Consider the following 27,020-nt stretch of genomic DNA (forward strand, 5'->3'; position numbering starts at 1 on the left):
TGAAATGAAAACATATATTCATCACACAATTATGAAGTATGTTACATATGTAGTGCTTCATGGGTGACTAAAACATGTTAAGGATTTCCACATTTAGTGGTGCTTATCACAGCAAGCAACCTCTCAAGTCAGTCAAAAAGGACTTCCTTTAATTAGTGATATGTAAAGAATTTTGCATAGAAAAAAAGATGAACAAAACAATCTTCCTCCCAACTAGAAACAGTATTTTTAAAACAAATATTTTAAGTATATTTTGCATAATGTTTAACATTCTCCATGTTTATTGCTTTCTCCACACAGCAGAGAAATGAAGTGCATAGTAATACATGCTGTGCTTTTAATTGACTTGCTCCCAACATTAACTCTCTAGCTCCTGAGTCAATGAATTAAAATACATGTTATTTCATGTTGCAATAAAAAAGGCAAAATACTTTTGTAGCACTGCTTATCTTGGTAATAAGAAAATAATTTACATCCTTAACAGCTTGGTTTGAGTTGTGAATCAAGGTCATACAAAAATGTGTGCGGTGACAAAAGTCAACCAAAAGGATCCCATTGACTATATCATAGCTACTTCTTCATGCCTGTACCCAGCAAGTGACAACAAAGAAGGAAGGAAAGGATTTGCATCCTTTCAGGAAGAAGCTGAGTTTTAGCTTGCAATAGGAAACAAACAAGTCAGCTGTGGATATTTGTAAAACAATTTGTTTTCATATAGGACAGGCGCAGTCACACTGCGGTCTCACTAAGGCATGCAATCAATTTTCTAATTTAAGAAAATTAGAAAAAAAGGAAGGTGAGATAGGGAAAGGGATGGCTGTGTAATTTTTGGCTCTTGCTCTGTCCAGTGCTGGCTTCAGCTGGTTCAGTCCCTGACAGATGATACCCCCCCCCAACATACACACACACAAATACAGCCAAAGACACAAGAAAGCTTGCTCATCCCAACAGAGAACTATCCTGATGTTTACACTCTCATATAGGCACACTTGGGTATAAATGTAAGCCATTCCTTTCAAATAAAGTGTCAGGAGGCCTGTAGTTGGTTGAACCAAACACTGGAAAGAACCTTCTTTTATCATGATGTTCCTTGACATTTTTTGACAAGCCTGCATAATGAAAGGAAATCAATGAGATCGGGTTTGGTTTGTGCAGACTCAATCTTCCAGTTCCCTTAGTGCTACTCTGTCACCACAGATGTGATCAGTTTGCTTAGATCACACTGATTCCTAAGAATCCCAGCCTGACAGGGTGCCTTTTGTCCAGGAACAGTATTGCCTATTTTGGATCTCATCACAAAATTCAATATCTCTGCATGTTTCCTTCCAGCATTTTCCTCATATTTGTGCAACACTATTTGCCTCAGAAAGGAAAACTTATAAACATGCACGCAAACACACCACACTTTGGGAACAGGGCAGGCACTCAAAACATTTTGGACTTAGTGTTCATCTTTCAGAAAAGGCTTTTCTTAACAGTTATATAATCCATCACTTCTCTGATAATAACAATGCATAGCAAGAGGATTAATTCTACAGTTTCTATATTTCTCAGGAAATCTCTACATGGCAACATGGGAGTCATCGTGTTGACAATCTTTGACGTCTGGGGTGGTACCAAATTCAAGGAAAGAAATATGTCCACTTTGGCCAGACTTAAGGCAGAATAGGTACATTGTTTGCCATCTGTCTTTTGGGAGTCCACGTAGCAGTTGCATCTGTTCTCTCTTCTGTAAAGCACTTTCTGTCATACCTGTGGAAATGTTCTAGGAAAGACTTTGAAGAGGAAATTCAGAACGCTCCAACCTCAGTCCCCCATGGTCGGTAGGGCTTACTGTTCCCGTTACCGCTGGACTGCTGAGGGCTTGCAGTTGCTGATATAGACAATGGTGGACTAATTGCTGTTGCTGCCGCCACTGCTGCTGCTGTGCTTGGTGGGAGCATCGGGAATGCCCCTGCAAAAGACAAAGGGAAACTCTGAGCTGCAGCTGCAGCTGCAGCATGCACAGTGGCAGAGAGGGAGAGAAGAGAGGTAGAGAGTGGTGGGACGCAGGGAGCAACACTGCCGGCAGAGGGCACTCTGAGCGTGGAATCAGCATGGGCAAAAGTGGCTGTGAGAAGAGCCGAGCCGTGGGGAGGCATTTCCGTGGTCGCTGTTGAAAGTCTGCAAGGGGAAACGTCAGAGGAATGTAGTCCATTTTGCTGCAGGAGAGCTGTAGGGAGATGGTGGAAAGCTGTGGCCCAGTGATGAGGATGTAAATGGTGGTGGTGATGAGCCATGGACGAGGTCATTGCAGCTGCTTCCCTCTGAGAAGCACAGGTGCTGAGATGAGAGACGAGACGAACCCTGAGTGGGTCGGATGATTCCAGACCTTCCACTGAGGTCAGGTACCTCGCCACTTCAGTCAAACATTCTCGAAAACCAATGCTAATGAAATCCATGGCAAGAGCATGTGCATCAAAATAACCTAGAGGTTAAAAATAGAAAGGATTTCACAGTCAGATAGCTTCTTGCCTCTTCTTTGAAACTTTTGAAAATGTTAAAATATAAATCATGAAGCAACCAATTAAAATAATAGAAATGTTATGAACTAGAGATTCCAACACTATTCCCAAACTAAACAATCGTTTCAGAAAGGCCTAAATAAAGAGGTATGTATTTAAAAGTTACCTAAAATACATCATAGTTCATATCCTCTAAATGCCAGTGAGGAAGGGCATCCCAAAAGGTAAGGGGGACCTAGATATATGTAGTTGGGAATGGGACTGTAGACAGGGAAGAAAGACGGAAACTAAATCAGAAAGTACTGACAGTAAGAATTGCATTACTAAAACTAGACATTCACAAAGCTCTTGCTGATAAAGCAGACACTCTAACACCAACTAATAATAATCTATAATCCTAACTCACTTATGGGTGTTACTGTTTTTGAAATTCTTTAAATTCTATTTTAATCATTTTTCTCTTATTGGTTAAGACTGAGATTTTATTGCAAGATTTCACATAGCATTGACTTTTTTGTATGTTTTAATAGCAATCTTTTTAACATGTAAGCTTCTTTGAGTCATAGGCTTTGGGGAAAAGTCAGGATATAAAGAAGGCGTAGGCAAACTTCGGCACTCCAGGTGTTTTGGACTTCAACTCCCACAATTCCTAACAGGCTGTTAGGAATTATGGGAGTTGAAGTCCAAAACACCGGGAGGGCCGAAGTTTGCTCATGCCGGATATATTGTAAGATAATAAGAATATGAACTCTGATAACTGTTGTACATCAGAAGCCCTGGGAGGTTCAAAGGTTACAGTTATTTTTTTCAATTGACAATAAAGGATGTATTGACATTTATCGTTCTTCATGCTTACAAAGAATCAACAGGCTCAACATTTGAAAGATACCATGTTGGATTTCACAATAAATATCTAATTCCAGAAGAAATGATTTAACAATTACATACACTTAACAATTCATGCAACAATGTTACCAAACTGAAATTATTATTTCTTTTTTTTAAAGAAGCTGTACTCATACATAATATCTGGAGAGTAAGTCTTTGAACATAATAGAACTGATTTATGAGTAAAGAAGTCTTTAAAATTATTGTGGCTAATGGCATTACGTCTGGCTCTAGAACATCTAAAGCCTTCCTTAGTCTCAAGACCTTTGGGAATAATCTTCCTTTTGGCCCTGACACCTTCCTGAGCACATCTACTGGGTTGTGAAACAGGGCCCTCTTTGTGACAGCTCCGAGGCTCTGAATCTCCGCTTTTAGGCAGGTTGTACCACCACCAAAGACTTTTTAAAAATCCCTAGAAACTTTCAAGAACTCGCTGATTTTAATAAAGAGCATTCAACAATGTCTGAACAGTTTTTTTAAAAAAAATGTTACTGTTAATTTTTAATGATTGCTTTAGATGGTTGTAACGTTATAGATAATTACAATTTAATGTTGATCTTTGGTATGTTTTTATTTATATCACATACATTTTGACTTTGCAAAATGCCTTGTGTTTCAGTTATGGGAGGAATATTAAACAAATGAATAGAAGGGTGTTTTTTTCGTATTGAAGAGAGATGGTGCATGGGTTTGGTTATTTGAAGCTACACTCCATATTAGTTTTGTTACTCCGTTGCAGCAAAATGATGTACAAAATATCAGCATTCCCATTACTGCCAAGCAAGTGACAATTAAAAACAAAGCCTACAAATGTTTATTTTAAAAATAAAACCACAAAAAGGTCATTCTGAAAACAGTGATCTTCCATTCCTGCTTTAAGCAGTACAGGCTGGGACTTGAAAGGGTCACTATTGTATTTCATCAACAAAATACAAATTCCTCATAGGGTGTCTACTAGGGCTGGTCAATTCGTTTCGTTAATTCGTAATTCGTTTAAAAATTCGTTATTTTTTGAATTACGAAACGATTACAAAACATTTTTTTAACCTGGAAGTGTTTTTAAATATCGAAACGGCAGGCGCCAAAAAATTTTGTATTTCCGTCCATTTCGGAAATACGTAAGATGGCCGCCTGCCGATGCTTGCTGAGAGGGGCGAGCGAGAGGGGCGAGCGAGCAGCGAGCGAGAGGGGCGGAAGCACTCTCTCCTGACATTTCACCCACATCTATGGCAGGCATCCTCAGAGGTTGTGAGGTCTGTTGGAAACTAGGCAAGTGGGGTTGATATATCTGTGGAATAATGTTCAGGGTGGGAGGAAGAACTCTTGTCTGCTGGAGGCAAGCGTGAATGTTGCAGCTGGCCAGCTTGATGAGCATCGAATGGCCTTGCAGCTTCATGGTCTGGCTGCTCCCTGCCTGAATGTTGCAATTGGCCAGCTTGCTTAGCATTGCTAATAGCGAGCGGCGAGCGAGAGGGGCGAGCGAGCGGCGAGCGAGAGGGGCGGAAGCACTCTCTCCTGACATTTCACCCACATCTAAGGCAGGCATCCTCAGAGGTTGTGAGGTCTGTTGGAAACTAGGCAAGTGGGGTTGATATATCTGTGGAATAATGTTCAGGGTGGGAGGAAGAACTCTTGTCTGCTGGAGGCAAGCGTGAATGTTGCAGCTGGCCAGCTTGATGAGCATCGAATGGCCTTGCAGCTTCATGGTCTGGCTGCTTCCTGCCTGAATGTTGCAATTGGCCAGCTTGCTTAGCATTGCTAATAGCGAGCGGCGAGTGAGAGGGGCGAGCGAGCGGCGAGCGAGAGGGGCGGAAGCACTCTCTCCTGACATTTCACCCACATCTATGGCAGGCATCCTCAGAGGTTGTGAGGTCTGTTGGAAACTAGGCAAGTGGATATATCTGTGGAATAATGTTCAGGGTGGGAGGAAGAACTCTTGTCTGGTGGAGCGAGAGGGGCGAGCGAGCGGCGAGCGAGAGGGGCGAGCGAGCGGCGAGCGAGAGGGCCCGCCAGAGTGAGTGCCTGCCTTCCCTCCTTAATAATAATTAATAATAATTAATCCCTATTCTACTAAATTAATAATTAAATTTAAAAAATATTAAAAAAATATTGAAAAAAAAAGGGCGCCATCTTTACAAAATGTTTTGTAAATATTTACGAAATTTCGTAAATACCGAAACTTTTTTTGGGGAAAGTTTTGTAATTATTTTAAATATCGAAACAAAAAAAAACCCCAATTACAAATCGATTTTAGAAACAAATTTTTGCGTTGTTACCCAGGCCTAGTGTCTACATTTCTCCCCTTGTCAAATACTTTCTTGTCACGCCAGTGTAACAGTACAGACCTAGGGCCCTTCGAGATAGGCCCTATATCCCAGGATCTTATCCCAGGCTTTCAGCTTTAAACTGGATTATATGAGTCCACACTGCCACATAATCTGGAATAAACAGAAAACCTGGGATCAGATCCTGGGATGTAGGGCCTGTCTGGAAGGGCCCCTAGTTGCTATCTGACATGCTACAAATTGGTGTAGAATATATGAGGACTAGTAATACAACCCAAGAAGCCTTAACTTCAGAAAGATGCTCCTGGAAACATACCTGCCCCATGTTTTGTTTTTGGTTTTTTTTTTTTGTCGTGTCAGGAGTGACTTGAGAAACTGCAAGTTGCTTCTCATGTGAGAGAATTGGCCATCTGCAAAGACGTTGCCCAGGGGACGCCCTGATGATTTTATGTTTTTATCATCCTTGTGGGAGGCTTCTCTCATGTCCCCGCATGAAGAGTTGGAGCTGATAGAAGGAGCTCATCTGCCTCTCTCCGGATTCGAACCTGCGACCTGTCAGTCATCAGTCCTGCCGGTACAGGGGTTTAACCCACTGCACCACCAGGGGCTCCTACCTGCCCCATGTTAATACAGTATGACGTTGTTGTGTTAATTTCTGGAATGTGGTTTTAGTTATCTGCAAAGAGTTTGAATCATGCTGGAAGACCAAAAAATGCCTAAAGTAGCATTCTCTCTAAGCTTTCAGACTTATTTCTGCTGGACATTGACCACAGCATGGTATGACTCTGTTAATTTCAGATAAGAAAAATAGTTTTCCCGTTGATACACCAAAAATCACATTAGATAAAGAGTCCTGGAATGGATCCCTCCCTTAATATGTGGATCCACTGTATCAACCAGCAGAATACCGACTAACTTGAGTCAATACTTCTAGTGATTTTACCTGACTATCAGTGCAACAGTACATCGAACAATTAAATCCCACAATAAAAATTTATTTATTACAGTTGACTTTTTAAAACAAATGTTTGGTTAGGGTTAAGGTTTGGTTAGTGCAATCCAATATATGTATACTGATGGAAAGAATATTAGGAAATATTCAGAAAATGGTGAAAAAAAGTTGTGTTTCTAAAGTGTCGAGAAAGTCTAATGAGAAGAACCCAGAAATGAAAGGAAATATTTGCAATTTGGAACTTATTTCTGCACAAAATTTACACATGGGTTATTGTAGAGAAAGTATTTCCTGCACAGAACACAATATTTTTGTGCAAAACTACCATGTCCAAATTCTGCCTAGAACAAGACCAAACTGTAAATATTCTTTGAATATTGTGCAGTTTTTAAAGCCTCTCGCAGCAGGAATAAATTTGTTAAAATTACTGATTTGCTTCCTTCAAGGATTTTTTTTCCATGTCAGGAGGAACTTGAGAAACTGAATGTAGCTTCTGGTATGAGAGAATTGGCTGTCTGCAAGGGCGTTGCTGAGATGTTTTGATATTTTACCATCCTTGTGGGAGGCTTCTCTCATGTACCCACATGGGGAGCAGGAGCTGACCGAGGGAGCTCATCCATACTCTCCCTGGATTTGAACCTCCAACCTGTTGGTCATCAGTCTTGCCAGCGCAAGGGTTTAACCCATTACGTTACTAGAAGCTCCTTCTAGGATGAAACTAACTAAGAATGACATCCCTAAAACATATCCATTCAAAATTATGAATCCCTCCACCCATATCAGTGGGACTTACTTTCAGCCCAGTATTTACAACTACAATCTATCCAGTCCCGTATTTACAACTACAGCCTAGTTCCTATATCTATGCAATATGTCACACCAAAGAAGTTTCTTATTTTCAGATTATCTAAAACCTTTCCCTTCTACATATACATATTCCCCCCCCCCCCACACACACACACACACACACACACACACACACACACATATATATATATATATATATATATATATATATATATATATATCTGCATACCAGCATGAAAATAAGCCCTATTGATTTCAAGCACATTGTGTTTCAAGAACTACCATACCCTATGATGGGTTTCTTCATAGCCTGGAAGACCAAATGTTCATATGCCCAAGTCTCCTATCAAGTTCTAGCTACCCCAATTTCATAGGATTTTAGGCAGGGAATATACAGAGGTATTTTTGCCAGTTCCTTCTTCTGAAATATAGCCTACAACACCTGGTATTCGCTGATAATCTCCCATCCAAAGAGCTGACGATGCTTAGTTTCGAAGATGAGATGGGATGGGATCTGGTGCCTTTAGGGCAGTGGTTCTCAACCTGGGGTCCCCAGATGTTTTTGGCCTACAACTCCCAGAAATTCCAGCCAGTTTGCCAGCTGTTAGGATTTCTGGGAGTTGAAGGCCAAAAACATCTGGGGACCCCAGGTTGAGAACCACTGCTTTAGGGATTTTAGGTCCAGAAGGCCACATGACCAGTAAATAAATTAAACAGCCATCATTTCTAATGACTGTCATTCACAAATAAAGCTAATGCTGTGCCCCATTAACAAAATTCAGAACTAATCCCCTGCAACCAACTAAATTGGGGGGGGACGGGACACATTTCTAGCACCACATTTGGGGGAAAAAATCTTCGTGCTAAGCTTTTTATTTTGAAAAATCCAACTCATTGCACAATACAAATAAAAATTACAAAAAAAATTATATGACACTTCATAGTGTTTGACGTACTTACATTGATTACTTCAGTAATTGTTTTAATGACTACTAAGACAGGAATCTCCCTGACTGAAGAGATTACATAGTGGCTTGATTTCTCCAGTGAGCTCATAGCTAAGGGGAAATTTGAAATGAGAAAGCCACAGTAGACTAGTTCTTTATGTCGAACGTTTCCCTCTCTGTCATACACTGATTGCAATTGCAGTTGTCCAACTGCCTGTTCAAAGTCAAAGCTTGTGTACACTGAGACATCAGAAAGCAAATTAGTCATTAGCTCAGCCACCCATGTGGAAGATTTTGAATTTTGGAAGATTTTGGATTTTGGAATTCTGGATAAGGGATGCTAATCCTGTACTTATACCTTCAAGAAATACAAATTTACAGAGGCAAAATGTAAAGTAACCCATTGAATTGCTTGAAATTGAGCGTCCAGGTGACCATTTTGCCTTCCAAATTCTCAGCATACATTTTAGGCACATATCTCAAACCAGGGGTGGACAAAATGGAGCCTCCAGACATCATTGCGCTATAGCTCCTAGCAGCTCTCAGCAGCATAGTCACTGGTGGGGAATGATGGGAATTGCAGCCCAGGAATATGTGGGAAACTATATTTCTCCTATCTGTGCCGTCACGAGTCCTTGGTGGTGCAATGGGTTAAACCCTTGTGCTTGCAAGACCGCTGACTGACAGGTCAGTGGTTTGGATCCAGGGAGAGTGGGTTGAGCTCCCTCTGTGAGCTCCAGCTCTCCATGCAGGGACATGAAAGAAGCCTCCCACAAGGATGGTAAAATGTCAAACAGCCAGGAATCCCCTGGGCAACATCCCTGCAGACAGCCAATTCTCTCACACCAGAAGAGACTTGCAGTTTCTCAAGTTGCTCCTGACACACAAAAAAACTGATGCCCTAAAACAATGACAATAAGTAAGTAGTATGCTTTCTGAATGAGGTTAACACAGAACAGATTATTCTCTTCCAAACTGACATTTTGGACTAGATTCCCAATTCCAAATAGCAAACATAACAGCCCCACAAAATAAGCACTTATTGTGGGTAGTGGGTTCCTCCCCCTCTCCCCTGAGGGCGATTGGGTTTCCTCTTAACTATCCAACACCCAAAGGATCCAAGCTTAGATGTTGCCTTGGTGAATGAATGGCATGGCCTAATTTTGCATGGAAAACATTCTTTCTAGAACAAAGAGTGAGGCATAAACAATAAGGAAAGTTTCCTCTGGATCCACTTCCCGTGGTATAGCAGCTGCATAATGAATCTTAACTTTGGTTTTGTTTCATGCTGCACGATTGTTGCCACAGCCCTCCCTGTTTATGTTTGGATGTTTGGGGTATTTGTTTTGTCTCCCTTGTGCCGATCCCAGTGCTCTTTGCAAACCCCAAACAAATCTCTGACTGGGCTGCCTGTGAATGAAGCCTTTACTCTCCCACAGTGTTATGAAAGCAAACACAAGCCCAGGGTCAAGTGCTTCTTTTGTCCCAGTAGCGCTTTCCCACGAGTTCAGCTCTGCCTTTAGCATGATTTCCATTCCTTTAATCTAGAACTGCTTGTCAAAAAAGGAACACTGGCTAAGGTTGCTCCCCACAAGTATTAGAAACAAGACCCAAATCAATTCCTTACCTTTCCCGCCCGTCGCCTGCAGCATCTTCAAGTGATCCACTGTCATTTGCAGGATTTCTGCTTTTTCTAATTTGGCAGATCCCTTTGAGATAAGAGGCACAAACAATAAAGGCTTAAAAGGACTGCGTGCTTTGATTTGGTATATTCTCTTTTGAGCTCCCTCTTATGGTTTCAATTTTCCCAACCATTACAGCATTCTCAGCGTAATTCTTTTGCTCAGCATCTGTAGCCCAGACTTTATTTTTACACACAAGTACTATATCATGGTGAGTCGCATGACATAAACGGGGTACACTTTTCGAGAGAACACGGAGTAGCACAGAGAGGGGGTGCATGTACAGAACATATATCCATGCCTTCACCAAGTCTGAAAGGAATAGAAAACCTCAAAGGGCATAAACCACGGAAAACTTCAGTCTCTGTGAAATAAATGTGAGTTGCAAAAAAACTACAATGCGGCAGTTGCTGCGCACGCGGATCTGTGCAGGAAAATCATCTCTGTGAGATGTTTCCAATTATATTAGTACAATAAAAATAGTAAAGATTTGGTTTTATGATCTACAGCTAAGGATAATGATTCTTAGTTAAACCATGTTTCACCCAGAAGTTCTGCCTAATATTATTTTCAAGATTTTTAAGGCTGAGCGATAGCATCTGTAAGTTTTTTTGGGTCCAAGCATGTCCATATAAATTTATAATGTAATGAAAGTTTGACCTTAGAACTCTGTTTTCCAGGTTATTCCAATTCTTGCCTTTGCTGTCATTGTTGTGTGCCTTCAAGTTGTTTCCAAGTTATTTATTTATTTCCAATATTTCTATCCCGCCTTTCTCAACCCTCGAGGGGGGACTCAGGGTTGCTCACAAACTGGCAAGTTATGTCAACCCTAAAGCAAACCTATAGCTGAGTTTTCTGGGGTTCAGAGTGTGTGACTCACCCAAGGTCACTCCGTTGGTATTCATGGCTGAGCAGGGGGTCAAACCCTGGTCTCTCAAGTCATAGTCCAACTCTTGACTATCACTCTTCCCTTGTTTCATTCCACTGTTTACTTCTTGAAAACCACATTCTTTCCTTGCACAGAGAAAAATGTAATAGCTCTTCTGGATCAGAGGAAAGGCCTACCTAGTTCAGCATCACCTTTTCTGCAGTGACCGACCCAGTGTCCAAGGGAATGCCACAAATGGACTAATTTCTGCTCCCCAACAACTTGCACTCAGAAATATAACACATTTGACTCTACGTACAGGGCACAACTATAACAGTGAGTAATCACCACTGATAGCCGTATCTTCCTTTAATTTGGCCAATCCCTTTTTAAAAAAGTAAACAAATAAAACAGTACAACTTATCATTGATACTTTCCCCACAATTATGTGGAAGAAAATAAATAAGCAAACAAAGTATCTTACATTATCTTTAGAATGTAAAGATTGAACTAATGACCTACAGATTGCTGCTTCTCTATTAAAGGTGCCATGTTTTTTAAAAATGTGATACAAATGGAAGAAGGATCCAAAAATGATGTCTAATCTCTTGTTTGGAGGAAACACAACGCAAGGGGACTGCAAACACAACTTCTAGTCAGGGAATATGGCTAACCCATAACATCACACTGGAGCAATCTGCCCTGAATAAAGTTATAATTCTTTTCACCTGAAAATGTTGAAAGTGGTTGTAGTGTTGTTGTTGTTACTGTTATTATTAGACATTTTCATCATGACTGGAGGACATTTGCTCTAGTGCTAAGGAAGAAGCAGCACTATATAAAGGAGAATGCCAGTTCTAAAAAAGCATTCTTTGAACTATAGGGAAATGATATAGCGGGAATGGGTTATCATTACAATAACTTTAAAAATGGGATATATTTGAATAGAATATATTTTATAAATGTACCTATTTAAATTGTGCATTTATTTATGATAATAAATATTGACTGCTTATTTTACAAACATTTTAAGGAAGAGCGAGCAAAGTGTGGCCTGGAAACTACATGTGACAAAACCCCAGAGACGGTTTTGTGGCCCCCAATGGTCAAAAGTACTTTTATTTGGCAAATAATATTTTTTCATTAAAAAGTGTTTTTACCCACTATGTCCCCAAATGAACTCTTGGGAGTGTGGGTGGCATTTGACCGCATGTGATCAAGGTATTAAAAAAATCTGATGGCGAATTCTCTCACACCAGAAGCGACTTGCAGTTTCTCAGGTTGCTTCTGACACGACAAAAACAAACAAACAAACAAACCAACGCCCAAGCTATACTCAATAAACTTTTTTGGATCCAAGTCTATTCTGGTCTGATAAAAAGCACAGATATGGGACAGTCTGGTTTTGGGAACAGAATAAATGAGAGGGTGAGTCGAAGGCACCAGTGTTGTTGCTGTTGTTGCGTGCCTTCAAGTCATTTCTAAATTATGGTGATTGGAAGATGAACCTATTGTGGAGTTGCCTAAGGTCATCCACTGGGTTTTCATGGCCAAGCAGGGAATTGGACCCTCGTCTCCAGAGTCATATTCAACACTCAAATCACTACACCAGGCATGGGCAAACTTGGCGCCTCCAGGTGTTTTGGACTTCAACTCCCACAATTCCTAACAGTTGGTAGGTTGTTAGGAATTGTGGGAGTTGGAGTTCAAACCACCTGGAGGGCCTAAATTTGCCCATACCTGCACTACATCATGCTGGCTCCTCACTCCATAAATTAATCCATCTCTTCATCTCTTTTGCCTTAACTGAATCAATGTACAATTAGAGATTAGTTGAGAAAGGGTGGCTTTTGGAAAGAAGGGGGAGGTAAAAAGGAGGTAGTTTAGTACGCCCTAAACATCCACATGCCCCCTTTGCTTTCAGTTAGCAGAATTCACACATCTTTTAACATTTTGTTGAATTCTTGTGAGAAGTCCAAGAAGCTGGATGTATTATTTTAAAAAATTACTGCAAACACATAGGAAATTGGCTTACACCTGGCAACAGGTCAGATTAGCAGTGGTTCTAAGTAGTTTTCTGGGGTCTTGGGAAAAATAATAATTCACATCTCCTGCTCTCTGATGATTCTGAAGGGAGCTGCCAAGCAATGAAATGGCACCTGATGCATACAAAGGCCATAGTCCATCAGTGAGCAGTCAGGACACAATCTACAACCATTCAATATGATTGCAAGGGCTAGAATGTTGAGTCTGAACACTGAAAAACCAAATTCAAATCCTTATTTTTCAAAGATTTATTTTGAACCAGTCTGCTTGACACACTTTCTCCCAAGAAAGAGATTTTTATAAGTATTAATTAGAGCATGTCAACATTACCCTTAATGTTCGGGGGAAAGGGTCAAGTTTCTTGTTACTTTCCCCATTGGCTTTTCCAAGGAAAAGTGTTACCACCACTCAAAACAATTCCTTTTGCCACATTTGAAAGCAACTCACTGTTATGCGATAAAAATGAGAGCAAAACAAACAAACACACACACACACACACACACACACACACCTGTCTTAAGAGTGAGCATGGTTTAGTGATTTGAGCATTGGACTACAACTCTGAAGACCAGGGTTCACCTCTCTTGTTTGACCACTGAATGATTTGTCACATACTCCACGATCCAAGAAAACCCCAAAACCTCTCATTACAGGTTCGCTTTAATATCACTATGTTGGAAACAGCTTGAATGCACACAAGAATAACAAATAAAAGGCAAAATGACATTTTCCTTGCCCAACTGAGCAACAAACAAGCTGTTATTCATTATACCCAACCCCCCCCCCCCCCAACCTTGCCAGCAATTGCATTAAGTGACAAAAGCTACTTTTGCAGACGAGATCCTCAATTGCAACTTAAGGATAGTGGACGATAACTGATACAATAATCAAATTGGATAGTAATCTTGTTTGGAAAATCACTCTTTTTTACTGGTAGAACTACAAATGCTGTTCAAATACTCTTTAACAAACATCTATTTCTGCTGAAATACCTCATCTCTCATGTTGACTATTGCCTTCCCTGAGAGTTTACACAGACTGTCTTCCCCTTTGAGGAATCAACAGAACATATTTAGCAATCATAAAAATTTATTGAAGAAGACTCAGTATTATTTGGTGGTTTGAGTGTTGGCCTAAGAGCCCAAGAGACCAGGGCTCAAATGTCTGCTCAGCCATGGAAATGTACTGGCTAACTTTAGGCAAGTCATACTCACTCATCTCCAAAAGGAGGCCATGGTAAATCTGCTCTCCCAAGAAAACCTTATAATAGTTTGCCTTAGGGTTACATAAGCTGGAAATGACCTAAGGGCATACACCAGTGGTTCTCAACCTGTGGGTCCCCAGATGTTTTGGCCTACAACTCCCAGAAATCCTAACAGCTGGTAAACTGGCTGGGATTTCTGGAAGTTGTAGGCCAAAACACCTGGGGACCCACAGGTCGAGAACCACTGCTGTAACTGGTTTTATATGTAATAATGTTTCATTACTGTTTTTATGTTGCCTTGTAAACTCTTTATGGACTTAACAATAATAAGTAGACAGTTACTTGAAATTACTATTGACCACCATTCAAGTGATCCTCAGGTTGAGAACCACTGGCACACACCAACATTATCAATAAAGAGGGCTTTTCCTTCAGTGACTTGGATTACATACATTCTGAACATAGTCCTGCATATTCATGGATTCTGCAGCCACAAATTGAAACTATTTTTAAAAATAAACAATTGATCAAAATAAATTAATACTAACCTTGATTTTGCCATTTTATATAAGGAAGACTATTTTATTGTACGACTGTATATATAATGGGGCACGAGCTTCTATAGGAGATGCTGGAAGCAAATCCCAGCAGACACAAATGGTCCACTATAATCCTTTTAACCATAATCACCTTTAGTGACTTGACCAAGACAAAATAATACTTGCCTTCAAAAAGTATTGGATATTATTTGTATTAAGTTAACGCATACAAGTGTGTTGGCATCATACATGCCTAGGATTATCTCTGAGAGTTTGCCCATATTTTATGTTCTGGTCTCTACGTGGGGTTGCCTTTGAAGATGTTTTGGAAGCTGGAGCGGTGTACAGGGAGCATACAACCACCCTGGTTACGTCAGCTCCACTGGCACTAGTCTGCTACCCAGTACAATTCAAAGTGCTGGCTTTAGCCTATAAAGCTCTAAACGGTTTTGGCCCAGTTTACGTGACCGAACGTATCTCCCCCTATGAACCAGCTCAGAGATTAAGATCGTCTGGGGAGGCCCTGTTCTTGGTCCCACCTCCTTCGCAGGTGCGGTTGGTGGGGACGAGAGACAGGGCCTTCTCAGTGGTGGCCCCACATCTATGGAACTTATTCCCCAATGAAATTAGATCAGCTCCCTCCTTCCTGACCTTTAGGGAAAAAAACTAAAAATGTGGTTATGGGACCAAGCTTTTGGCCAATAACACTTGATGCCTGCAATAAGTTCAATGACTAAAGGAACAGCTTTGAATCATGATTTTGGACTGTGTTATTTTTTATTATTGATTGTTTAAGTTTGATGTTTTTAACTTTTTAGATTTTAACATATTTGTTTATTTTATCCGTATTGAATTGTTGCCTACTGTAAGACCGCTCTGCATCCTCTTGGGGGTGAGAAGGGTGGGGTACAAATATAGTAAATAAATAGCCTCACATTCCCAATAACAACATGTACTCTTCTCTATGCTAATCTTTTGTAAAGACCCAGTACAAACAGTTTCAGTGAGGGCTAATTGATGTCTGCAGCTGGGTAACTTCCAAAGGCTTTGGAAACCTTGTTTTATAATGTTTGTGGTTTTCAAGAAGTAAACAAAATGCAAGGGGACAAACAACAGTTGTCTATTGCCCTGGTTTCTTTGAATAGATGAAAATACTTCCATTTTCTGACACAGCAAAAGCCAAAAAAAAAGGCTGCTTTACAGATTGCACAAGGAATAGTGCATGTTATCGGGAATACCTTCTTTTTCTTTTTTTTTGCTCCTTGTCACCGCTGTACATCTACCATCTACTATCTAACCTGAGAAATAATATTTCCTAGAGAACTGCGCATAGTCTTAACTTAAAGTGCCCATTTTCAAAAGCATGGTATAGCTCTCTTTACTAAAGCGCGTCTCTCTATTAGGAAACACAAGAAAAAAGGGCTAGCACAAATAGAAACTAAATAAAAACAAGAGAGTGTTATCAGCAAACTTCTCAAGGCTTGCATAAGTATTGAATTTCGGGTTTTTTTTAAGCCTATCTCCTTAACAACAACAACAACAACAACAACAACAACAACAACAACAACAAAATTGTATTATATCCTGCCACCATCTCCCCGAAGGAACTCGGGGTGGCTTACACATGTCACAAGGTGCCTAAAATCAGAACACAAAATAAACATTGTATAAAATACAATAAGTAAAACATATATGCATATAAAACACCAACAAAAACTCAATAAAACTGCACTCATCAACCAATCGTGGAAAGCTGCTGTAAATGTGGCCAGGCTGTAGACAATTGGACAAGGGCATGGGATAAAGTGCAGGCTGCATGACTGTTATGCAGAAGAACAAAAGCAATGAATGCTGAACAAGCCCAGTAGCTCTGGAATAGCGAGTATAGGTTGGTAAAAAAAAACCTCTAGGAAATGGAAGGTGGTGGCAGAATTTAATTATCATGGAAGATGGTATTTCTGTTAGGTTAAAGTACATTTTGCTGAAAGTCTCACTAATCTTGCTCTAAATCTCCAACTGTATTTATATTGTTTACTCAAGGGTGGATTCTGGAGAAAGCAAGATGAAACTGAAGTGCACAATTTTAATTTTAATGTATGACAACCCACACACTTAGAACTTGAAAGCGTATACTTCTCTGCAACATCTTCTCTGCCATTAGGTTCAAATCAGCAGACGGACGTATGACTACATACAGAACTTATGGCATTATGACAACAGTAACGTTTTCTTATTCACAAGCAGAACAATTTGAAATACCTACTCCGGAGCAATTGTGAAGTATTTCCACTGAACGTGAAACATATAAAGTCCAAACATATAAACTTTGGATACAGAGAGTGCAAAGCCTGCAACTTTAAACAAGACAAAAAGTTCTACCAAACAAGAAATCTATAGGATTGTGTGATTAATTGTCTGTAAATTGCAATCTAATGGTTGAAATGACATTTCCTGATTCTAGACTTATGATACTTTTAGAAAGAAAAGAAATATTTTTTTCCAAAGATGCAGTGAATTCTTCCCATGGGCTGAGGGTTTTTTTTCATGTCAGAAGCGACTTGAGAAACTGCAAGAATTGGAAGTCTGCAAGGACATTGTCCAGGGGATGCCCAGATGTTTTGATGTTTTACCATGCTCGTGGGAGGCTTCTCTCATGTCTCCCCATGGGGAGCTGGAGCTGACAGAGGGAGCTAATTCATGCTCTTCCTGGATGGGCTGGGGCATGAGATATTGTCACAATTGGCCGAAAAGGTATCAAATTCACCCTTAACAAGTATATTACAGCTAGGGAATCAAGACAGAGAGTTTCTATTTTCATATTCAGAAACCATCTGATTTTCAGAGATCATGCAAGTCAGTGACCATCATGGATTTAATGTTCTCCTGGCAACAGCTGGTCTGAATCCGTAAATACATCTGATATGTTCACTTATCATTTTTTCAGCCCTTGGCATATCATAATGCAGAGCTTGAATGGACTGTGTGGCCATTCTGAAATTGTTAGACTGCAATGCCTAACATTCCTCATAATAAGTTACGCTAGTTTATGGGGGTTGCAGCCCAACACTTGTAAGGGCCTACTTTACCATTTATAAACACCAATTATTTTAGAGAGGAGCTTGAAACTATGAACCCAACTTCAAATCAAGACAGCAAGGGTCTTTCCGTTCCCTATAGCTCTTATGATCCTAGGAAGTCATTCAGGATCTTTGTGCTTGAAGCTTTTGACTTTTAACTTATGCTCTCCATGATATCATTGACTTTTTTGTGTCAGAAGCCACTTGAGAAATTGCAAGTTGCTTCTGGTGTGAGAGAATTGGCTGTCTGCAAGGACATTGCCCAGGGGACACCTGAATGATTTGATGTTTTACCATCCTTGTGGGATGCTTCTCTCATGCCCCCGCATGGGGAGCCAGTGCTGACAGAAGGAGTTCAACTTGGTCTCCCCAGATTTGAACCTCCAACCTGTTGGTCTTCAGTCCTGCCGGCACAAGGGTTTAACCCATTGCACCACTGGAGGCTCCTGATATCATTGACAAAAACCACAGACAATTTCCCCAGGATTCAAAAATTATTATATTAAATGTAGAACATGATTAATATGCTTCTGAGCAATATTAGTTTTTAGAATGATATTTAATGTTGAAACAAAAAATAAACTGACCTATTGTCTCATTGTATATGATTGTAAAGGCATTGAATGTTTGCCTATGTTTGTAAATGTTGTAATCTGCTCTGAGTCCCCTCAGGGAGAAGAGTAGAATACAAATAAAGTGTATTATTAGTAGTTGTAGTAGTATCCCTGCTCTTTCTATGCCTCCTGCTAATGAATATATACACACATCACATCTGAATACGTCTTCAAAAATTTCTGCTGGAATTATTCAGCAAATTTGAGTTTAGTTTCTATGGGCTCTTCCTCACATGCTCACCCATGAAAATATACATTTATAATAATGCTTCTCCACACAGATCATTTGAAATATCCATAGTCCCAATTGTTATAGCAGAACAATTTCTTTACTGATTTATTTTTAAAATAATAATCACAGGATGTTTAAATGCCTCTCCTATTAAGGAACTTAACTTACTCAGGCAATTTACCGTGGAATATAGGGAGCTGCAGTGGCGCAATGGGTTAAACCCTTGTGCCGGCTGAACTGCTGACCTGATAGTCTGCAGTTCGAATCCATGAGATGGGGTGAGCTCCAGTCTGTCAGCTCCAGCTTCTTATTCAGTTAAATGAAAGAAACCTTCCACAGGATGGTAACACATCCAGGCATCCCCTGGGCAACGTCTCTGTAGACGGCCAATTCCCTCACACCAGAAGCTACTTGCGATTTCTCAAGTCGCTTCTGATGCGATTTAAAAAACCATGATATATTAAATGTAAACTATGCATAACTGATCAGAAGAAGGGGAAAAGACAATGCTGTTAAAATATGTGTCCAGAAGAGTATTTGATTATTTTTAAACTAAGTGAAAGAAAGCACTCAAAGAAGAAGAAGAAAAGTAAGAAAACCACTACTGGGACACATAGAAAGAACAGAGACAACGTAAACAATGTTGCCCTTAAGGGAACAGCAAACTAGAGAATGGAAATGTTTTTCAGCTTTGTGGAGGATTTTGCTTTTAATAGTTTTCCCACAACAAAGCATTTTATTGGAGTGCCTGTTCTGTGCCAGATCAGGACACATCAAGCCTTATTTTAATGAGCTGAATGAAAGTCCCAACATGACCAGATGAGATACCAAATGGTTTCTTTATTTAGTCTTACTTGTTTCTCAAAGGCGGTTGGCACGAGTCGTCTCAGTTCAGACAAGCTGTTATTGATACGATCACGACGCCTTTTCTCAATAATCTGTTTTCAGAACGAAAATAATGCGTAAATAGACAAAAAAATGCAAAGGTACACAAAAAGAAAAATATAATGCAGCAAATGGACCTTTTAACATAAAATTCCCACGGAAAAGAAAACTTACCCCTCTTCTTTTTTTCCTCGCCATGATCTGGGATGTTGTTGTAGGAGAATTTGATCGGATCACAGAACTGGCACTGTGCCTGAGGAGCAGAAGAAAAGGCCTGTCAGGTGCTGAATCCCATTGTGTTATTTCTCCTACAGCGATTTAATCTCTCCTCATCACACTATGCACAAGTCCTTAAAATAATACCTATCCCCCCAAAAGCAGTGAAAACATAACTTTTTCACTCTTGACAGACTAATCCTTTCCTCCCAAATGTACGCCACTATCTGAGTTCAGCCTGGACAACCTCAAATCTGGTCAATATATAATAATTAGAAATGGCTGAACTAAACTAAGACTCATATAAACAAAGGAACTCTTTTGTTTAAGCCTCTGCTCTTGACCACATGCTAAGTTGCTGCTTGCATTGCGTTTTGGACTTTCACATAGATATTGTATTCATGTGCCACTTTTCAGATGTGAACAGTACACATTTGGTAGAAATTACACTTTTTAAATAACAACAACAATAATGGGTTGCTGTGAGTTTTCCGGGCTGTATGGCTAAGTTCCAGAAGCATTCTCTCCTGAAATTTCACCCACATCTGAGAATCTGTTGTAAACTGGGCAAGTGAGGTTTATATATCTGTGGAATATCCAAGATAGGAGAAAGAACTCTTGTCTGCTTGAGGCAAGCTTGAATGTTGCCTTGATTAGCATTTAAGGGCCTTGCAGCTTCAAAGCCTGACTAGTTGCTACCTGGGTGAATCCTTTATTGGGAGGTGTTAGCTAGCCCTGATTGAGTCTTGCCTGCAATTTCTCTGCATTTTGACTGTTGCTTTTTATTTACTGTAATAATAACAATAACAACAACAAACATAAGCAGTTCTGCTTATTTGTATTTTACCGAGTGCTGTTTACAACTAACCCTAAAAAACATTTATGCCTGGAGAAAGGCATTTTGATGGAATTTATGAATGTGTACAAAATCATATTTAAAATGGAAATGGTTATTATGAGGGAATATGTGCTCCACTGAAATCAATGGGACATACTTCTCATACCCAGCTGTAAATGACTATCCAGACAGACACGAAGATCTGCTGCTTTGCTTGTAGAACCCCTGCCACTTATGAGGTTTTATCGGGCATTTCTGTTGTGGAATTTCCATTCATTTTCAGTAAAAAGAAATTTCAATTACTATCCCAAGCAGCTGAAACTGTACTATTGGCAATATATTTATACCACTTGCATCGCTTGAACAATCTAGGAAGATCTTTACTAGTAGGAAAAGACATCTTTAGCATGTCTTTTTGATTATAGCAGGAGCTAGAAGTGGGATTGGAATAGGAGGATTTTCATATTTTTACCAGCATTGGCTTTTAAAATATTAACATTTTATCTACTTAGAAGAGAAAAGTTGTTTGTGTTGACTTTCCATATATTTAAATAAACATTTATTAGATATTACAGCAACACAAACTCATACACATGTAAACATATTTTTCCCCTTTCTCTTCCAGCGACATTTTGGTTTAATTCAGACAGCGACATTAACGGAAGTATTTATCTTAGGCTAAAGATCCCCAAATGAGACCAAATAACTTTAGGAAGACGGCTCTAGAGCAAACACTTCATGGTTGATGTGTTAATTTAGTAGAAAGCTTACAGCTTGCATATGAGTTTCATAAAAATTCAAATTCAATTAAGATTAATTGTCCAGTTAATCTACTACCAAGCTTGATTAGGATCAAGAGAAATATTGAATTACTATCCGGCATAGCAAATATAAATCACGCTAGCCAATATTAATATGCTGTTACTGCATAGATGTCCTGAAACAAAGTATTAATAAAGGTTAATTTAAAACAGATTATAAAAGGTGCTCATCTTAATAGCATCATGTAACACCTCTTTATACGCTCAAATGCTGAAAGCCTGCAATGAAAGGACCACGGCATTGACATTTCCAGCCCATCCTCTGTTCAGATATAGGCCAGCAAGCCAACACTTTAAATCAAGAAATAGCTTCCTAAGATCCAGAAATACTCACAGGAACACCTCAGCAAGCAAGAGTCCAAAAGTGGCAGATTAAAACCCAGAACCTCAATCAGTGGCTGATACCAGATGAGAAACTTCCCCTGGGCACAAATAAGACTGGGCAACTTGAAAGGCACTGAACAGACTGTGCTCTGGCACCACGAAATGCAGAGCCAATCTTAAGAAATGGGGCTACATTTCTTGGAGAAGAGCAAACCACAGAACACCTAGTACAATGCAGTCTGAGCCCTGCCCCATGTACCTTCTCACAGCGGCCAGTTTCTGGCCAAAGGACATTTAGTATAATGCCAAGTTTTTAACTTTGTTTGTGGTTTTTCTATACATTATAACCGTGCTCTCAATTTGCTTTTGACACAATAAATAAATACACCCAGATCATATTGAATTTTTCCTAGCAAACCTACAAACCTAATAGAAGAAAAGCAACTTTATAAGTAAAATGACTTTGTTAGTTATTTTTAAAAGTATTTTTAATGTCATATGATTTCACAGCTTTCCTGTTGGCTGCAATCTTACAGAATTTACTCCAGGGTATGGGAAACAAAAGTGAAGTACTTTGTGGTGCTAACAGTTTGGTTTTGCAAGTAAAACTTAAGCACATATTTACTTTTCCGGCTAAAGTCAAAGAGTCTTTAGAAGTATTTAATTTTGCCTGGTCCTCTATTCTGTTTCAGCCTCTCTTTAACCTTTGATTTTACTCATCTTATGCAAAATCACAGCCAGGCAGTGTTTTTGATTTTGTGTGTGTGTGTGTGTGTGTGTGTCAGGAGCAACTTGAGAATTGCTTCTGGTGTGAGAGAATTGGCTGTCTGCAGAGACGGCGCCCAGGGGATTCCTGGATGTTTTACCATCCTGTGGGAGACCTCTCTCATGTCCTTCCAGGGGAAGCTGGAGCTGACAGATGGGAACTCACTCTGCTACCCAGATTCAAACCACCCCGACCTTTCAGTCAGAAGTCCTACCAGCACAAGGGTTTAACCCATTGCACCACCGGGTTGTGTTGTAGTAGTTTGAGCACTGGACTATGACTCTAGAGAGTGAAGTTCAAATCCTGCTCAGCTATAGAAATCCACTGGGTGACCATAGGGGAGGCACACCTTCTCAACCTTCGAAAAAGTCAATGATGGCCCATCTGAACAAATCTGGCCAAAGAAACCAGATTTCTTAGAAACAACTTAAGGGCACAAAACAACAACACAGAATCAAGAATGCAGAATCTAAATAGCAGAATAACATACATTATTGAAGTTCTTTAACACTTGCAAATGACTCCAACCCAAAAACAAAACATGCTATGATATTCAAATTTCTTCAGCCATTTAGCTGATAACCCAGTAATGGGCAAACTTTGGCCGTCCGGGTGTTTTAGACTGCAACTCCCACCGGCTGTTTTAGACCGCAACTCCCACCGGCTGTTAGGAATTGTGGGAGTTGAAGTCCAAAACACCTGGAGGGCTGAAGTTTGCCCATGACTGAGATAAGCTAAACTTCTTCATCTGGTTGATAGGCTTCTTGTAAACCCATTTTACTTCGCTTTGAGAGCTGTTTTCTTCCATTTTCACATTATAGATATCTCAGGGTTTGGGACCAGTTAAATTAGCGGGGCCAACAACATATTGTACAACATTAATTAATTAATTAATTAATTAATTGCAGTATTTGTAGCCCGCCATTCTCAGCCCTACGGCGACTTAAGGCAGATTACAGAATTGGCAGAATTTGATGCCGTACATTCATAAAAATACAATTAAAACATTCAGCATATTATAAAGAACCATATAAAAACATATAATCACCAGTGTGTAAAGTGTGTACTTTGCTCCATTTGATCCAAACAAGCTCCACTTATTGTAGAATAATGCATTGAGTTGCTGTAAGTTTTTTGGGCTGTATGGCCATGTTCCAGAAGCATTCTCTGCTGACATTTCCCCTCCATCTATCCAGGCATCCTCAGTGATCCCAGCCATGAAAGCCTTCCACGATACATTTTTAAACATTGTTTGTAGCAAATGGAGATTATGTGCTGGGAAGATGATTTCCAAAGCAATGTGTGGTTAATGACCCATTAGATTCGTTCTTAGCAACACGGGGCATGGGTTAATAATATCATAGGGTGCAGACATCCCATTGAAGGGTCTGATGTCACCTGTTTTAAAAGATTTTGACTCATTATAACACCTACTCCTTTGCTACTTTTTACTTCATGGGGTTGTCATAAGTCCAAGTCAACTTGATGGCAATGGCCTGTTGATATTATTCTACTTAATATATGGTATGAATTGCCATAAACAGCCTACAGCATGTGTATAAGAGTTGCATCTACACCAGGCCTGGGCAAGCTTGGGCTCTCTAGGTATTTTGGACTGCAACTCCCACCATTCCTAATAGGCTCAGGGCCCTTCCTTTTCCTCCTCAGCCACTCCAGGTGTTTTGGACTGCAATTCCCACCATTCCGAATAGCCACAGGCCCTTTCCTTTTCCTCCTCAGCCGCTCCAGGTGTTTTGGACTACAACTCCCACCATTCCCAATAGCCTCAGGGCTTTTCCTTCACAGCTGCTCCAGGTGTTTTGGACTGCAACTCCCATCATTCCTAAGAGCCTTAGGCCCCTTCCTTTCCCCCCTTATCCGCTCCAGGTGTTTTGGACTGCAACTCCCACCATTCCTAACAGCCTCAGGCCCCTTCATTTTTCCCCTCAGCCACTCCAGGTGTCTTGGACTGCAACTCCCACCATTTCTAATAGCCTCAGGGCCCTTCTTTTTCCCCCTCAGCCGCTCCAGGTGTTTTGGACTGCAACTCCCATCATTCCTAATAGCCTCAGGGCTTTTCCTCCACAGCCGCTCCAGGTGTCTTGGACTGCAACTCCCACCATTCCTAACAGCCTCAGGCCCCTTCATTTTTCCCCTCAGCCACTCCAGGTGTCTTGGACTACAACTCCCACCATTTCTAATAGCCTCAGGGCCCTTCTTTTTCCCCCTCAGCTGCTCCAGGTGTTTTGGACTGCAACTCCCATCATTCCTAATAGCCTCAGGGCTTTTCCTCCACAGCCGCTCCAGGTGTCTTGGACTGCAACTCCCACCATTCCTAACAGCCTCAGGCCCCTTCATTTTTCCCCTCAGCCACTCCAGGTGTCTTGGACTGCAACTCCCACCATTTCTAATAGCCTCAGGGCCCTTCTTTTTCCCCCTCAGCCGCTCCAGGTGTTTTGGACTGCAACTCCCGTCATTCCTAATAGCCTCAGGGCTTTTCCTCCACAGCCGCTCCAGGTGTCTTGGACTGCAACTCCCACCATTCCTAACAGCCTCAGGCCCCTTCATTTTTCCCCTCAGCCACTCCAGGTGTCTTGGACTACAACTCCCACCATTTCTAATAGCCTCAGGGCCCTTCTTTTTCCCCCTCAGCTGCTCCAGGTGTTTTGGACTGCAACTCCCATCATTCCTAATAGCCTCAGGGCTTTTCCTCCACAGCCGCTCCAGGTGTCTTGGACTGCAACTCCCACCATTCCTAACAGCCTCAGGCCCCTTCATTTTTCCCCTCAGCCACTCCAGGTGTCTTGGACTGCAACTCCCACCATTTCTAATAGCCTCAGGGCCCTTCTTTTTCCCCCTCAGCCGCTCCAGGTGTTTTGGACTGCAACTCCCGTCATTCCTAATAGCCTCAGGGCTTTTCCTCCACAGCCACTCCAGGTGTCTTGGACTGCAACTCCCACCATTCCTAACAGCCTCAGGCCCCTTCATTTTTCCCCTCAGCCACTCCAGGTGTCTTGGACTACAACTCCCACCATTTCTAATAGCCTCAGGGCCCTTCTTTTTCCCCCTCAGCTGCTCCAGGTGTTTTGGACTGCAACTCCCATCATTCCTAATAGCCTCAGGGCTTTTCCTCCACAGCCGCTCCAGGTGTCTTGGACTGCAACTCCCACCATTCCTAACAGCCTCAGGCCCCTTCATTTTTCCCCTCAGCCACTCCAGGTGTCTTGGACTGCAACTCCCACCATTTCTAATAGCCTCAGGGCCCTTCTTTTTCCCCCTCAGCTGCTCCAGGTGTTTTGGACTGCAACTCCCATCATTCCTAATAGCCTCAGGGCTTTTCCTCCACAGCCGCTCCAGGTGTCTTGGACTGCAACTCCCACCATTCCTAACAGCCTCAGGCCCCTTCATTTTTCCCCTCAGCCACTCCAGGTGTCTTGGACTGCAACTCCCACCATTTCTAATAGCCTCAGGGCCCTTCTTTTTCCCCCTCAGCCGCTCCAGGTGTTTTGGACTGCAACTCCCATCATTCCTAATAGCCTCAGGGCTTTTCCTCCACAGCCGCTCCAGGTGTCTTGGACTGCAACTCCCACCATTCCTAACAGCCTCAGGCCCCTTCATTTTTCCCCTCAGCCACTCCAGGTGTCTTGGACTGCAACTCCCACCATTTCTAATAGCCTCAGGGCCCTTCTTTTTCCCCCTCAGCCGCTCCAGGTGTTTTGGACTGCAACTCCCATCATTCCTAATAGCCTCAGGGCTTTTCCTCCACAGCTGCTCCAGGTGTCTTGGACTGCAACTCCCACCATTCCTAACAGCCCCAGGTCCCTTTATTTTTCCCCTCAGCCGCTCCAGGTGTTTTGGAGTGCAACTCCCACTATTCCTAACAACTTCAAGCCCCTTCCTTTTCCCCCTCAGCCGCTCCAGGTGTTTTGGACTGCAATTCCCACCATCCCTAACAGCCTCACGCCTGAGGCTGTTGAGAACGGTAGAACTTGCAATCCAAAACACCTGGAGAGCCCAAGCTTGCTCTGACCTGTTTATATAGCCTTTGAGTAACCCCTCTCCTTCAACCTGAATCATCAGAATGTGACCTCTGCTTAAACTTCGCAAATATATATATAGAGAGAGATACACTTTCTTACCCGGAGTAATTATTTTCGCTGCCTACGTCTATCGTCTCGTCCATATCACTGTCTGAGGTCGTGTCCTCGCACGGCCGCTTCATGGTGGCCCCAGGAACCAGTCCAGAGTCCAAAACAAGAGGCAAATCAGAAGAAATCAAGGCTTTGCTCCTCTTCCTCTCTCTCTTTTTTGGCTTCACCCTTCCAGCACCACTCAATGGAAAAGATTTCTGCCTCTCTTTCCCACGCTGCAGCTCAGCCTCAAGCCTTAGGTCCCGCCCTCTAGGATGCGAGGTCACGCCCCCTTGACAATCCGCGCCGCCGGATTGGGCAGGCGGAGGAGTGAGTGACAAGGGCTCTCGCGTTCCAGAACGCCCCTGCGCCTCGCCATTGGCTGAGACGCGGCA

General features: G+C 41.4%; 1 protein-coding gene across 1 annotated transcript; it reads right to left on the reverse strand.

The window, feature by feature from the left end:
- Nucleotides 1-26,878, reverse strand: HEY2 (hes related family bHLH transcription factor with YRPW motif 2). Its single transcript, XM_060753288.2, has 5 exons — nucleotides 26,635-26,878; nucleotides 19,705-19,783; nucleotides 19,500-19,583; nucleotides 10,011-10,092; nucleotides 1-2,467 (listed from the first exon to the last, which is right to left on the reverse strand). The coding sequence occupies exons 1-5, from the start codon at nucleotides 26,715-26,717 to the stop codon at nucleotides 1,791-1,793; spliced, it is 1,005 nt and encodes a 334-aa protein (XP_060609271.1). The 5' UTR covers nucleotides 26,718-26,878; the 3' UTR covers nucleotides 1-1,790.
- Nucleotides 26,879-27,020: the final 142 nt, after the last annotated feature.

Source organism: Anolis sagrei, chromosome 1 (assembly GCF_037176765.1).
Source record: "Anolis sagrei isolate rAnoSag1 chromosome 1, rAnoSag1.mat, whole genome shotgun sequence".
NCBI lineage: Eukaryota > Metazoa > Chordata > Lepidosauria > Squamata > Dactyloidae > Anolis > Anolis sagrei.